The sequence below is a fragment of the Amblyomma maculatum genome, chromosome 2 (genome assembly GCF_055883805.1).
Source record: "Amblyomma maculatum isolate TAMU_Amacu chromosome 2, ASM5588380v1, whole genome shotgun sequence".
NCBI lineage: Eukaryota > Metazoa > Arthropoda > Arachnida > Ixodida > Ixodidae > Amblyomma > Amblyomma maculatum.
Window position 1 is genome coordinate 11,203,167 of NC_139345.1, and position 15,817 is coordinate 11,218,983.

A 15,817-nucleotide genomic window follows, 5' to 3' on the forward strand; every position below is an offset into this window, starting at 1 on the left:
AAGCTCGACAGGTGCACGAGAGAGCGTGTCAGCATCTTCATGCTCATGTCCGGGCTTATAGACTAAAGTGCGGTCGAACTCCTGTAGGCGAAGGCATCACGCCAGGCTGCCGCATGGGTCACGCAGGTTGGCCAGCCAACACAAGGAATGGTGTTAGTGACCTCTTTAAATGGGCGGTCATAAAGGTAGGGGCGAAATTTTGCAGCAGCCCAAATAATGGCGAGGCATTCCTTTTCAGTAGTTGAATAGTTCATCTCGGCACGGGAGAAAGTATGGCTGGCATAGGCGATGACTCATTGAACACCCTAGACGTTGCATGAGAACTGCTCTAAGGCTAATGTTACTGGCGTCGGTGTGTATTTCTGTCTTACCCTGCTCATCGAAATGGGCTAGAACAGGCTTGTGAGTCCAAACAAAAGGAGTGTCTCCCCTGGTGAGCTGAGTCAGCGGTGCAGCGAGATCAGAGAAGTTATAAAACGCCGGTAGTAACTGCACAAGCCGAGAAATCGGCGAACAGTTTTCTTGTCGCGTGGAATCGGAAATCCCGCAACAGCAGCAAGCTTGTGAGGGTCAGGTTTCACGTTGGAGGCGCTGACGGCATGGCCTAGGAATTTAAGCTCTCAGTAGCCGAAGTGGCATTTCTGTGTCAGGTTAGCGGATCAAAGGGATTTGAGTACTGACCGCAGGCACTTAAGATGTGCAAACGATTCTGTGAAGACCACCAAGTCATCTAGGTAGACTAGGCAACACGGCCATTTAAGGCCGGCGAAGACAGTGTCCGTCATCCGCTGAAATGTGGCCGGCACGGAAAAAAGTCCGAAAGGTAGAAATTTAAATTTGTAAAGGCCGTCGGGTGTGACAAAGGCTGTCTTCTTACGATCTCCTCATTTACCTCAATCTGCCAGTAGCCACTTTTTAGATCGATGGAGGAAAAATACTTTTGCACGCCGAAGGCGGTCGAGAGAGTCATCAAACTGTGGCAAGGGGTAAACATCCTTCTTGGTTACAGCGTTTATCTAGCTGTAATTGACGCAAAACTGTAACGTGCTGTCTTTCTTTCTAACTAGAATGACCGGGAGGACCACGGGCTATTTGAAGGCTGGGTAACATCATCTTCGAGCATTTCCTTAACTTGTGACCTAATAACTTCACGCTCGGTCAAGAGACGCGGTAAGGGTGCTGGCAGATTACATCATCGAACGTCACGATTTGGTGCTTTATCGATGGGAGTTCGATGCACAATTGACGACGATTCAAAAACACTCTCTGAATTCGAGTAACAATGAAAACAGCTGTTTACACTGGCCGACCGATAGCTCTGAGCTGACATCGAGATTGTCGAGGGATATGGGCAGTGGCACAGCTTCTGTGGACAAGCACTCGGAGACATCAGAGATGCGTTCGGCGAAAGCTACGGAAGTGTCATGAAAAAGGTGCCGATACTCGAAAGGTGCTGATACTGGTGGAGGTGAGCTAAGTAGGAGTGCTAGTCCTATATTCGAGGAAACACCTGTTCACCGCACCAGCCGCAGGCAACGAGGCCTACCACCTGAATTTTCCCCAACGGGCATGACTACCGGCAGGCACGACGTCGCAATGCCTGGCGCGACCCCCACCTACGTGACATTTCAGAACCCCCGCGTCCCAAAGACCTTTCATGGGGACACCTATGAAGACTTCGATGACTGACTGCAGCACTATGAAAGGGTCGCTGCGTTCAACCTCTGGGATGACGCCGCCCGGCTTTGAAATGTCTACTTCAGCCTTGAGGACGGCGCTTGAACGTGGTTCGAGAACCATGAAGAGCAGCTGTCTTGGAGTGAGTTCAAGTGCCATCTTGCGGCAACTTACGGTAGCTCAGATTGCCGCGAAAGGGCCGAACGCGCTCTCCAATATCGGGTCCAAATGCCTAACGAAACTGTTGCGGCGTATATCGAAGACATGACGTGCCTCTTCAAGCCTGCGGACCCTACGATGTCGGAGGATAAAAAGCTGCGTTACCCCATGGCGTCAAAAAGCTTTTTGCTGGCCTGGTCCGCAGCCTGGTCCGCTCAGAAAACTGTCGCAGAATTCCTTGCGGAAACATCCGCAATAGAGAAATTACTTCAGCAGCGAGCTTCGGCACATGATCGTACCGTCCATGCTGCCTCCGTGTCTGCCAAGTTACCATCGCATTGCATGGACACATCTATGCTACGGGAGCTCGTACGTTCGATTTTGCGCAATGAACTCCGACTGCTGTATGGCACACCTCAACCAGCCCCTGCCTTCATTGCGAGCGTTGTCCATGACGAGGTGCAGCAAGCGCTCCGAGCGCCTCCTGACAATATACTTGAGTTCAGTGCTTGGATGTGGATGCGATGTGATGGGAAGAGCATTCCGGATTCAGATTCTTTGAGCATAGCTTCGCGGTAGGCATCATCATGCGGTGATGATGTTAAGATCCTGTTTGATACCAAACTGTCCAGGTAAATCGCCAAGCTGCTTGTAGGTGGCTCTTCCTTGTACGACAACACCGAGTGTTCCGGCACGGATTGAGACGGAGGTTCCAGGGAACCGTTAAAATTTTCTTTGCTCTCCTTTGCATCGCCACACCCCTGCACATGTCTTGTGCTCTCTGATTCACCGCGTTCGATCGCAAAAAATCGCACGCACAAGACTTCCACACAAAACACACAAAAATTCCAGTCCCAGTCCAAACAAATCCTAGTTCAAGTCACAAGCTCGGGGAGGCGGTCGGATGGCCATGAGGTCAAGTAATGCCATCCCACGGCAATGGTCGTTCACTCCAGGCGTGGGCCTACTCGGAATCTAGCTTTGCGCAGTGCTCACATCACAGCACATAGAAGTTGATGAGCAGGTAGCGAGTGTTGCTGACCACCTAGTTCGGCTGGACAACAATGCCCATGGCCTCGCTTTCTTCTTCGGTCAGTGCAGACGTCGTGTTTGGCTGGGACTATGGCTCCTTGGGCTTTTCCTTATCATCTTTTCCACGGTCGTTGCTCGACAAAGAGTCATCAGCCTTGGTCTCCATATTCACATACTCATGTCCCTGCTCGCCCTTGCCGCTGCTGTCCTCTGCCGCCTTGGACTCGTTCTTGGTTTGTCCGTCGAATCCTTTCATTTTAGTGGGCTCCTCTAGCTCAGGGGCAAGATTGTACTCTCGTATGTTCAGAGTTGGTTCTTTCTGTCTGCCACCTCCATCAAGCTTCTTTTCTATGTCTCTGCATGAGACGTTTCCTGAAACCACGAGGGCGAAAACCAAAATCGCAGTCCCAGTTTTCAACTTGAGCACCTCGATTCGTTCGAAGCTCCTCTCAGTAGGCACCTCTTTGTTGAGCTGGGTGTTGGTCTTGGTAAGCTGCTGCAGGCACTTCACATCTGCAGTGGAGGAACCGTTCTCCTGTGCGAGATGGTAGCCCATACCATTCTGCAGCTGTTGCTGCTGGAGCCATTCTCGCAGCTCCCTCTCAAAGCACACCAGCCACTCCGAGTGGGCCGGACCACCATCCACCTTTACTGCAGGTAACAAACGCTCCAGCAGCTCCCACTCCTTTCACTCACAGTCAGCAAGCAACCTTCCTTCCAGGCTATGAATTTCCTTCGCATGCCTGGCTTTGAATGTCGCCAGCTCCATGCATAGTTTCTTGGCTTAGACTTCGGTTTGTCATTGGTATGTCCACATGGCATCTTTCACCTCCCTGTTCTTGGTGCACAGGCCGTAATTCTTGGTCCTTTGGTCGTGCAACTTCTGACGCAGCTGCTCGACAGCAGCCTCATGTGCCTGGGCAAGCAGCTGCTTGGCCTTCTCAGCCTCTGCCTTCTTGCATGACAGCTCACTCACCTCACGGATGTGGGTCTCGCCGGCCTCTGACAGGTGAACACGCAACTCCTCGGCCGGGTGGGCATTCTCCTTGCAGCCCCGCTCCCAGAGCGTCCTCCACCCGCTCCGCCTCTAGCTTCATCTGGTGTACCTTGCTCAGTTCTTTTTGTCCTCGGAGGCATAGCATTGTGCAGCCAGTTTCTGGGCCTCCTGGTCGATTCACTGCTGCAGTTGCGCGCACAAAACCTCCAGGGCCTCGGCTTGTCCCCAGGCCTAAGCCAGATGGGCTTCCGCATCCTTCTGCTTGTGCTTGAAAGTTTTCTGATGGAAGTGCTCCAGTACCTCCTCTCGAGAACGCATCCGTTCACACGCCCATGCCTGCTGTATCTCCACCTCCGATGCTAGTAACCATGCCTGGGACCTTCAAGAACTTCAATTTCCACCAAAACATCAAGGCTGGGGGTCCTCCTAAGCACCCCCATCTAACATAGCAAGAAATTATGTTCAAACTGCGACGTATCACCCGACTCAAAACAATAGCACGAAAGAAAAATAAAATTATTCGCTATTAGCTGGTCCGTTCTCGTGGCGGCGGTTGGGCTGAATATTCAGTAGATATTTTTTTCTCTATTTACTTTTTTTTTCCTTCTCTTCAATGCGGAATTCTTTGTTAGAGTAATCGCTATTCATTTTTCGTGCAATTGGTTTAAGCCTGTTATATCCAGTGGCACGGGCAGAGGCTTATTATTCTTTATTACTTTTAGGCAGCTTCACCATAATATATGTAGCTCCACCTCCAGCTGGTGCATCCACGGCTGCAGCTTTGCCGGCTGATCCTCCCTAAGCTTCTGCTGAGCCTTGAAGCTCTTCTGTTGCTGCACCTTGCTCAGCTGCTGATTCATCCCCTACCCCAACTCCTCACCTTGGAGGCATGCAAGAGGACGCGCTGGCGCTGAGCCTTCAGGTCGCGCTCCCGCTTGGTCAGCTGCCTCCATAAGTGGGCCTCTTGATCCGGGCCCTGCTTGCGCCACTTGTCAGCTGTGTCGACGCGAGGCTCAAAGTTGTGGGGATCAAATCACGGCGCCCGAGATGAACTTGGCGCTGGACCTCGAGATCCAGGATCACGTCCACAAAGGCTTGAGTGCCGATTAGGGCCACGGCGGTCTGTGGCACATCCAGCAGCAACTGCGACGCCAACCACTGGACATCTGTGGCGAGGTCCTGGAAGCTTTCCCCGGGCCTCTGTTGGCGAGCACGCAGGTGCTGTTATTGGAGCCGAGATTGCAGAGCTCGACCGTCAGGTCTCGTTTGACGCACTGTGTTCGGCGGGGGTGAGCAGCATCCCACCGCTGCCACCAAAATATGTACTGGGACGGCAGGCCCACCTAGAGAAATCCAGACAAGGACACACGAGACCCAGAGAAGCACGACTGGGAGCGGCGATTCTTTTCGTAATATGTCGTGCACTCGCTCCCTGCTCTCTCTCCGCGCCCCTTCTTCGTCGGCGCAGGGCATTAGACTGACGTAAGCCATACGCAGTGCCTGACGTCCTGCAACAATGCATTGTACTGCTTTATGCTTAGTCAAAGGTTGCATGTTGCAGCATATTATTATTTTGGTATGTTTTTCTTTAACTGTGCACCTTTGTCTTTTTATCACTCCTATTTAACCTCTGTTGCAGTTTCTAAATTGGTGAAAACTAATGCACTCCAAGCTTGCAGGTTTTAAGCTTTGGTGTCTGTGTCACTATGGTAGGAATTACTGCAGCGTAATTTGGTAATGCAAAAAAATGAACAGTTATAGTTTAGGCCTCTCTGGCAAGCAGTGTGAACCATTTGAACAAGAGTGGCTTTGTCCTGGCACGGTAGAATTCTGTAGTGAGACCTAATCTTCGTTACGCTATTCAAACCTTTGAAGAACTTGCACTGTAATTGCCCAACACTGCTGCATGGTAATCGATCCCTATAGTAGAGCAGCGTGAGAGATAAATTGCACTGTGCTCTACCAGTGCCACCATGCATACACGGGTGGCATTTGGGCACAAATTGCAAATAGTTCTGCTAGCTGCCTTTGTACAAAAAAAAAAAAAAAGAAAAAAGGCTTGCGTCCACTTACGTGTTAATAATAATGCATTAGAATAAAAGGTATTCTCAGAAATGACTGTTGGCATAATCAACCTTTCTGTGAGGTTGCAAGAATGAATTTGGTAGCTTACCTTGCTGTCATTGAAACATTCACCAGCCTTTTGGACATTAATTCTCGTAATTTTCCTTTGTCACTGTGAATCTCTCTTCATCTTCACTGCAGGAACAACTCGAGAGCAGGTCGTTAAGGTGGATGTGGGGCTAAAATCACAATTTTCATCAGAAGATAGTGCTTTTAAATTTTTGTTGTTTTGGATTGTGCATGTATTAAAAAAAATTTTCATCAAGTTTGGTTGCCACCTGCGCAGTACCAAAAATATAATTTTTTTTGTGAGATGGGGTGCACTCACCAGGGAAAGCGCTTATGAACGCCGATTTCAAGATGCAGCTGCATAGCGTGCAAGAATGGAAACGCGGAGTGTATCTACAAGTTAGAATGCTTATATTTTGCGTTCTCCAGCAAAAAAAACAAAACAAAAAACCCTGCTATCGAGAGTACAGCAGAAGTTAAAAATAAAAACAAAGGAAAGGGAAATTTGGGGCAGTGGCAACAGTGGGTTGGCTGTTAAACCAAAATAGAAGCTTGGAGAAGCTTGGAAAATAGAAGCACATAACCTTTGAACAGTTTTTGTACCACTGGGAGCCTGGCTAACCAAGTGCTAGACAAGCTGGGAATATAATATGGAGCCTAGATGAAGAGGCACGCCTAGGAAGCAAACGAGAGAAGAAATTCACGAATGTAGACAAGGGCTCTGGACAGCTGTAAAGCTGAAAAAGAAAGAGGCAACTCAAAGCAATCAGCACAGAGCAGTGTCGTGTTAAATAGGACGGCACAGCATATGCACCAGGCCAGTTTTATTTATTAATTTAGGCCATCGATTTGAATACCATGTTCTGAAATCGTTGAACTCATTTTTCTCACTTCGCCCTCTTTGCAAGAGCACAACCGGTAGGAAAACTACCATTTTAAAACTCTTTCAGTAAAAGCGGCTCTCTAGGTGCTTTCTGGACTAAAATTGTATAGGGAAAAATATAAGGTACTTTTTGGGTTCCTAACTATTCTTTTAAGACAGAAAAGTATCAAATATGTTATATATAATGACAACAACAAAAAAAAAAATTTCATTTTAAAAATGCTCAGATTTTTATAAATATGTCATAAAGAACTCGAAATCGGCTTTATCCTGCACAAGTACCCATGAGTTATTTAAAAGCAGACGGTTAGTACATCTTCATTTGTTTGGAAATGATAGTTTTCCTAAGCCGAGGCACTTAATTATTAATATGACGGCTACACCTTTTTTTCTATTTGTGCTAAGGTGATGAAACTTAGGATATGAAGATAAAATGTCCTTGAAATTTTTATCGAAATTGGTGCAACAGTTCAAAAGTTGACCCTTTAGCCCCACATCTCCCCTTAACCCTTCGACTGTTCGATATTCCGAAAAAAGATTTACCCTCAGTGTCGAATTCTTTTAAACGGTATGCTTTTAACGCAGTGTCCGTGCGGCAAAAATTCTGCGGGATAGAATACGGCGGCAGTACCCGTACGGCAAAAACAGTCAAAGGGTTAAAAACCACCTCAAGCAGTGGCAGTCTCTATGAGGATGCCATTTGTTGTCTGCTTTCTGCAGTACCTGCTGGGATTGCACCGTTGCAGTGTTGCTTCTGTCAGTGCATGTTGAGCAACTGAAAACAACTCTCGGAAGGTGTGCTTTACTTATCAATCATGCCCAGTGTGCACCATAGAAACTTAGTGGAGACTAATGTGTGGACTGGTGCTGTTTATTAATGGTGCTATAACGGAAAGGCAAACTTATGAAATTTTTAGGTCTGTCGGTACTTTAGTAGAGCAAGTTTATAAAAGGCTCATTACATTGTCATCATTTGCATGCAGGCAAAACGACAGCAGCTGAATAAAATTGTCTGGCCTGAAGTCTCTCGGCTCATTGATGAGCGGCTTGAAGAGCACAGACGAAAAGGTTGGTTCAGCATTGCTTGTTCCTAACATGTCAAGAGTTCTTCATCGTTTCTCTCACAGAGACGCTTATCGCTTCAAATGAGTACCCAGCTCTAAATGTTGTTTTAGTTGCAGCGTTGAGACTTCAGCTCGGAGCTGGATATATTTGTTCACAAACTTAATCCATGCCACCTGGGACCTGGAGAAGAGCTGTGCCTGAGGTAGCTGCACTTGCATGTTCAAAGATGTGTGGCTTCAGGACATAATACTAAGAGGTGTGGTTGACCCTTAATGGCTCTCTCACTTCAATCCAAGTGCCTGAAAAAGGACTGTAATCTGCTCATGAAAGCAGTACAACAATGTGATTACTATCCTCTTGCTTTGCAGTGCTATGAAAGCTAGGGGAACTAAAAGGAAATGAATGCAGACAATATTACAGCATGCATGTTCTAGGCTTTTCAGAAAAAGAGAAAAACCAGTATAGGCAAAATAGCAGCGAAAATGATGATTTGAAAATTTTTATATTGGGACACAGGCATGGTTTCTTGTCAAATTAATATTTTTTGATCATCTCTCGCGCAGGTACCAAAGTGGTTGTCTTGGAATCTGCGCTACTCTTGGAGGCCGGCTGGGAAGACAAGTTTCACCAGGTTTGGTTGTGCATCATTCCTGTGGAAGAGGTGAGTGCATTTTGATGGGGGACTTCATTGTTTTTTCTTTTGTAATTTAAATACAGGAATATTTAATTTAATATTAGCAATCGCCTGAGCATAGCCAGTTTTACACAACAATATTTAATTTAATATTAGCAATCACCTGAGCATAGCCAGTTTGGCTTCAGAGAAAAGCTAGAAAGTTTCTGGCATCTTTGGACCAGCATTGTTTATTTTTGTTATGATGGAAGCTGATATGGGCTAACTCAATTCAGTGCCATACTGATCCTGTTTGGCAAACACGAGTTTGCAGATTGAGCAACCATCTGAAACACTGTCTCACTCTTTGTACTTTGTAAAAATCATGTATACTGACTTTCACCTCAAGGTGAAAAGTAAAAGTAAGGATTTTTTAAACATTTTTGGAACCATTGGCACATTCAAGAAAGCTGAATGAGAATTTAAGATGAACAGGATGCCACACTTATTACTATGTCTGGCTAGCCTGTCTCAAAAAAATTTAAAATGAAATGGTAATTCTGCTATAGACATTCTTCTTGTTGTTTGTAGTCGTTGTGGCCACTCTGGTTTTACGTCCTGTTTGCAACCATTGGGATCTACTTGTGATGTAGAACCCCATTTATACGTTCCGCATTCATACGGTTTCCCAGTTTATGTGCTCAAAATTGCAGGCAGTAAAAATACACTATTTTTCTCCTGGTTACATTGTTATGAAGCGAAATTGTCAATGTGTGCTTTTGTACCTCATTCAAAATTAATTTTAAAAATCAATCTGTTTTGATCATACATTTTTTGCAAATAATACATTTTGCTTGTTATTTTAAAAATTTGTAAAGTGAGATTTTACTCTGTTTTGGTCTTACTTCTTCCTGCATCCATATACTGGTATCCTACATCTGAGCATCTGACGCCATGCTTGCTGAAGCTTTATCAAACAGCCTGGAACTTTACCTCAAAGTAGTGTTTCTCTCAGGTCGTTGATGCTCTAGGTAGAAAGGTATGAAATCATAGTACAGCCGATCTTAGGTGTATCAAACTTGGATATAGTATCGAATCATTCGTCGTATTGAACTCTCAAAATATTCTCATGTGAAGATCCCATGCTAAAGTGTAGGAGTAGTGTTCATGCTTATCGAACTCCCATTCAGTGAAACATTTGATGCATTCAACTCTGTGCCGTGCCTCTGCAAGGGGTGCTTCTCCTAATGGCGCCCCCAAGATCATTTTTGTGTACAGAGCCAGGCTGGCTGCGCTGCCCTGGGCACCTGCTGGCAGTGCTTATGCTGTAAAACTTCCTGATGAGGTCAACATCGATTTCGATTAAAAGTCGCCTTCTGTCTGTCATGCTTATCGCATTAAAGGCCCCGTTCACCAGAAAGTTTGGTTTGGTGTCAGCGTTGTGAGCGAAAAATAACTAGCATGGAGCTGGCAGACAGTAGCTGGCAGCTGACATGGCCAGGCACTGACTCTTTAAAGCGAAACTAATGTCGCGAGGGAAAGTCAAAATTCAGTGTAGTTGTTTGGTGAAGCCAGCCTTGCTCGCCGAAGGCTTTCTTCGACTTTCCCATGGCCTGCTTCGCTGCTGAAGGAGACGAAGAAATCAGCTGCAGCCTATTTTAATGGAGTTCTTATTGCATTAATAGCATATACATGTAGCAGAATTTTGGACCTCTTATGATGAGCGATGGCTCTTCTCAAAGTATCATCGTCAGCAATTTTGATGTCTATCCCAACCCCGAAGGCACTTGCACCACGCGGCGCAATACGTACAGTGCGAGCTGCACATGCGCTCCAACGCTCCACTCTGTCCCCATCAAATATTTGGACCACGCATAGCAGGGCCGTGCCTGCGATTAAAGTGGCCATGTCAGTGCACCCCTTTTCGATGCCTGGCGCGAGGCGGCACTCAGTGCGCACAATCATTGGTCGCCACACCCGTGCCAAGCAGTGGCTGCCAGTATGCTGGTGGGCAGCACTTCAGTACAGGAAGCGCACCGTTAGAGTGGGTGCACTGTATTCACACTGCAGGGTTATAGAGGAGCTCATCCCTTGCCATGTTTTTATGTTGAATTATCAGTATGTCGAACAATTTCACAATCTTCTCAGAGTTCGATATACCTGGGATCAAACGTGACTATTGCAAGTGGACACTAGATAATTGCGTTATTGGGAACTTTTGCAAATTATTAAGAGAGATCAGTCTACACTCCTCCTCCCAACTTTCTCCCGTATCCTCCCTCTCTTTCTCAATATGCCTAATGGCAAACATCTCAAATAAAAAAAAGAGAGAGCTTGTATTATATCGGATGCAAGTAACCTGCTAAAGCAATCATCTTGTGGTAATTTTAATCTTCCAGGCTGTCACAGTGGGTATGGAGTAAAACAATTAGAATTTTATAAGCAAACTTTTTATCAATCGAGATAGGCTAGAAATTTAAGCCTTTTATAAGCGGAAGTTTTTTTGAACCAGAGTGAGATAGAGACATTATTGCTCATTGATCCTTTCGAGCACATCATCTATAGGATTGTGTGTGAAACTTTTCAAAAGTCCTTTTTCGAAGCATGGATCTCTTGTATCCATGAGATCAATTATGCAGACTGCATTTAACATTTCTGCTGGACATCATGACAGGGCCATCTCGTGTTTAGAAAAAATAAGCACTTTTCTAAAACAAGAAATAACAATCACCTTGTATAGTTTGTGTGGAGCTGTCAGTTTTATTTTCTGACATGGTGGAATGTTTTATTAATAGTCTAGCCGGCTTTTCGTTGTGAAAACAGCTTCAGATAATGGGTGAAAAAATATTGTAAACATGTTTCACAGAAGAAAAAGGCTGCAATTTCAGCATTGTGGAAGTGTGTACTGCATGTGCAAATTCTTTAATGTCTTAAATTGTTCATGTTGTTTTTGTTAAATGGGGGCTCTAAATATGCACACAAATTTTTCAGGTTCTTTTTTTACAGCAAAAACGTAATGTGTATCCGAAAGAGCTAATAACTGTTGACCTAGATGTTAATAACAGAGAGGCAACACTGTGACATGCGGACAAAGAAAAGAACTTATCATAGCGCTGTTTTTATTTCCTTTGTGTACCAACTTGCCCTTCAATACATGTTCTGCATGTTAATATTTTTGTTGGACCACGCGTAGCAGGGCTGCACCTGTCATTAAAGTAACCATGCCAGTGCACCCCTTTTCGACGCCTGGCACGAGGCGACGCTCAGCATGCGCATTTGGATATGTGCGCCTCGTGGGTCACCATTTAAAATCAATTAAAATGTATGCATACAAGCTTCGTTATTTTAGTGAATAAAAATTTGTTGATTCTAGATACGTGTTTGTGATGTGAAAGCAGGCCATTCATTGGGATTCTTTCCATGACCTGAAAAGGCACTCAGGCGAGTCATGGCTAGAGACAACCTGGAAAAAGACCAAGCCTTACGCCGTATCCAAGCCCAAATGTCTAACAAGGAACGTGTGGACAAAGCCAATGTCATCTTCTGCTCCCTTTGGGACTATGCGACAACAGAGCGGCAGGTGCAGTACCAGATAGTATATTTGCTTTTGAAGTCGAGTGTTGCTAGTGATCTAGCCTACTCTTAAAAAAAAAGTATAACTGATGTAATGTCCATGTGTCGCAGAATTCTGAGTGAGGGATAGGTGTAGCACAGCACATTGCATTTCTTCACTTGCTTGATGCCGTACTTCTCCACTCTGTACACAGCATCGAAAGTTATAAATATGAGCCTCACTTTACAAAAACATGGTGTAGGAATAGAAGCGGCTGCTCCATATTAATATGCGAGAAATACTGCAGTAATGGTTAGGAAGTAGTGTACGGTAAGTATAGTGCATAATGGTTGTCAACTGTTCCAGTGTAAAAAAATGTTGTAAAACTTCGATAACTCAAACTCTCTTAATTCAAAATTCTGAAATATTTCAAAAATTTCTGCAGTCTTGTTAACTTCTAATGTATTTTCAACCAGATAATTTGAAGTGGCAGCCTGCACCAACCTGTTTATTTTAAGATTTTAAGTGCTTTGCAGAAATGCCTCATCCCAATGCAATGCTACTAACCAATAAAGTGATGGCCCTTAGGAACAGCAGCATGCCACTGCAAAGTGATAGGTACTTATGCTTGATATGCTGTATTGCACCAGTTCCAGAACACCCTCCGTAAGGGGTGTGCACAAAATCAAAGTTGTGTGCAACAGTTTCATTGCCTGCGCAGTTTCTTTTAATGGTGTGCCATGGCTAGATACTGGCGTCTTGACTATTTTAAGTACTGTTCCTTGAAATTGACCTTTCTTCAGGAAAATGATCCTTTTAGCAAGGTGCAAGGTAGCTTTGCATGAGCAGCAGGTGTTACCTGCCCTGTGCCGTGCCGGTGCTCTTTTCTGGCAGGATGCATGGGGCTCTATGCATCAAAAAGAGTTAATTCATTTGGAAATTGGCTCCGTTATGTGAAATTCGAATTGCATGCTGTTTGCTTGGCAGTGTTTGGATTGGCAATCGCTCCGTCGGACAAGCAGTAGGTACTGCTGTCAACCACACGTTTGTGAGATCTGCAATGCATGGTGGAGCGATGCAAAACTGCATTGCTGTGACATCTGTCATCGCAGAGCGTACAGTCGAACGGCACTTCTTCGCCAGGTGCACTTTGTGCATGCGTGCCCTTTCTTTGCTGTCAGGTATTTCTCTTCGCTCACATCACTGTGATGCGCTTTGAACACTCTCGGCAGGTGGGAAAGGCTGTGCGACCATCGCCGTGCGTCTGCTACTGCTGGATAACGAAGCTCCTGAGCATTTTTTATGTGACGCACAAATGTTGTAGGCATAAATGTTACCTTTCAAGGGTTTTGCTGGTTTGAACCTGAATAGAGTATCACCTTTTTATCATTACCTGTTGGGTGCTTCCCTTAACATTGCAAATGCCTTAGTATCGTTTCATCTTCATAATCAGAACTGGATGTGTAATGTGTAAGATTTCACGTCTAGGATTGATGACACAATAAATTACAGCAGCAGTGGTTGCAATGACGGAAAGGCCAGAATACAAAAAGAAGCCGTGTGGTGATAGAAAATGGCAATAAATAAGTGTCATATTGCTGCAGGCCATTTTCATGAGCCTGCTCGTAACTGATGCGAACCTCTTAACTGTTATGTTCATAGAAATATTATTTGAGTTCATATTAGGGTTTCTCATGACTATGAGAAGTTCTCTTTTTAAATGGGGCTCATGCATTTTAGCATTGTTAAAAAGAAATGAATTTCATGCTTGACTGGCATGTCTCTAGGAAGATACTGGAAACATATTCTGTCAACGTGGTGCACCGCGCAAAAGGCTCCTGCGAGCTCTGTTGTTGATCGCAACAACTTAAGATGATGCGCAGCAATGGTCATAAACCTCATAAGTGGCTGCCGCGACTGTCAAAGGTGTCTCATGGCGAAACGAGTGATGAAACATAAAAATTTTATAATAAAGCCAACAGAAAAAAAATGTGAGCGGAAGTTTGCTTGCTTCTATGAACTACGCTGACATTTTATTAGTCGGTTGTTGCACAGGGTTGAGCAAGAAGGTGGGAATCATGTTGTGTGTTTGCTGATGGTGTTGATAGAAGTGCTGCTGCATCACTGCAGTAGACGGAACATGATGCTTTTTCATGATACTTATGCACAGTTTTGTGTCACTGTTCTACTTGCAGTTGATAAACTCATTTAACCGGCTAACTGCTCCGAGTTGGCGATGATAGTGCATGACAGTGCCCAGCTGGCAGCTGGCTAGAAGGTGGTGCTTTTCAGTCTGCTGAGGCGTGTAAGCGAGCAAAGCAATTCACACACCTGCACAGTATATTCAATGATACAACTGGCGCATAACGTCCCTGGTTACCCTATTTAATTCATTTCACCTTTGACTGTATGCTTAACACCTTGGTGTGATGTTTATCACCCTGTTATGGCTATGTGTTGCATGTCATGAATTCGGTATGCTTCCATCAGATTCTATCTGCTTAAACCGACAGGTCCAAATTCTTCGCATGAACTAAACCGAAATCATATGGCATTGCTCAGTTTCTTATGCCTTTGCTACTTAATTGATGGGTTGCTGAAATGTTGCGAAGGTTGGCAGCCTGTTTCTAGGAGGCATGACTTTCTGCATATCTGATCGATTCAAAGAATTTTCATTCTACAGTGGCCAAAATGCAAAGCTGTAGTGAAAACTTGTGAGGAGACTTCTTTGCGCAAACAGCAAAATGCCCTCGATGACTGCCTAGTTTCGGGGTGTTTCAGCACACTGATACTAGGCCAGAAACTAGGCAGAACAATGTGGGCAGCTGGGCACACGTGAGAAGAATGTATATTGCTGTTGGAGGAGCAAGACTGCTCCTGAGCATGTGCCAGTCGGTGTCCTAAAGTGGCACGCAGCACACGCAGCAGGGTTTGGATGGCTGGTAAATACTTGGCCGGGTGGTGGCAAAGCTCATGATTCAAAACTATGAGAGCAAGCTGTTTTTCGGCCGAGCAGCAGTCGCCTTCAGTCATGCATATGAGAGGTGCGCGAGTTACAATGCTTAGGAGGAATTTTTGCACTATTGTTACCCCGACAGTGACACGTTTGTTTGCTTGTCCCTCCCTTCTGAGAGAGCCCCGTGCAAAGTTGTACAAATGGACTTTCCCACATATTGTGGTTGATAGAACTTGCACTAGAAGAGTTTTGAAGCTGACAGGGTATGTGCCAGGGGTGTTGGAGTAATGCATTAGACAATAAAATGCCATGTTTTCTCATTCGGATTTTATAAGCAAATGGTCGGCAAGTCTTGTACTCATCATGTGTGATACTACGTGGACAGTCCACTTTCGAAATTTTGCACGAGGTGCAGACCTAGCAGCATCCAAATGTAGTTGTTCCATGTGACTAGCAACAGAAAAGAAAGCAGAGGATACCTTTGTTTTGTTTTTTTGGGCACTTTATGCTCGCTCTTTGGATAATTTGCCTAGGTGTGGTTTTTCCACTAGATTTATGAAAGCCTGTGCAATATTCGATCACTGGCAAATAATTTGAAATGCTCCAGTATCCGTTTCTCAAATTAAGTGTGAATTGTCTCTCTAGCATATTTGACTCATCGAGATTCCAAATACTGTCCTTGCATTCCTATTCATTAGTGCATGGTCTCTGTTACATTTGAGATACTATGCTGATGTACAGTTCTGTTC

At 45.1% G+C, this 15,817-nt stretch overlaps 1 protein-coding gene across 2 annotated transcripts in view; it reads left to right on the plus strand.

Moving 5' to 3' along the window:
- Nucleotides 1-15,817, plus strand: part of Ppat-Dpck (Bifunctional Phosphopantetheine adenylyltransferase - Dephospho-CoA kinase) — a 31,878-nt gene that overhangs the window by 14,917 nt on the left and 1,144 nt on the right. For both annotated transcript variants that reach the window (XM_084593214.1, XM_084593213.1), the window contains exons 6-8: nucleotides 7,865-7,949; nucleotides 8,510-8,607; nucleotides 11,993-12,139. In XM_084593214.1, coding sequence (XP_084449340.1) covers nucleotides 7,865-7,949; nucleotides 8,510-8,607; nucleotides 11,993-12,139 — 330 coding nt within the window. The remainder of the gene's footprint in view (nucleotides 1-7,864; nucleotides 7,950-8,509; nucleotides 8,608-11,992; nucleotides 12,140-15,817) is intronic.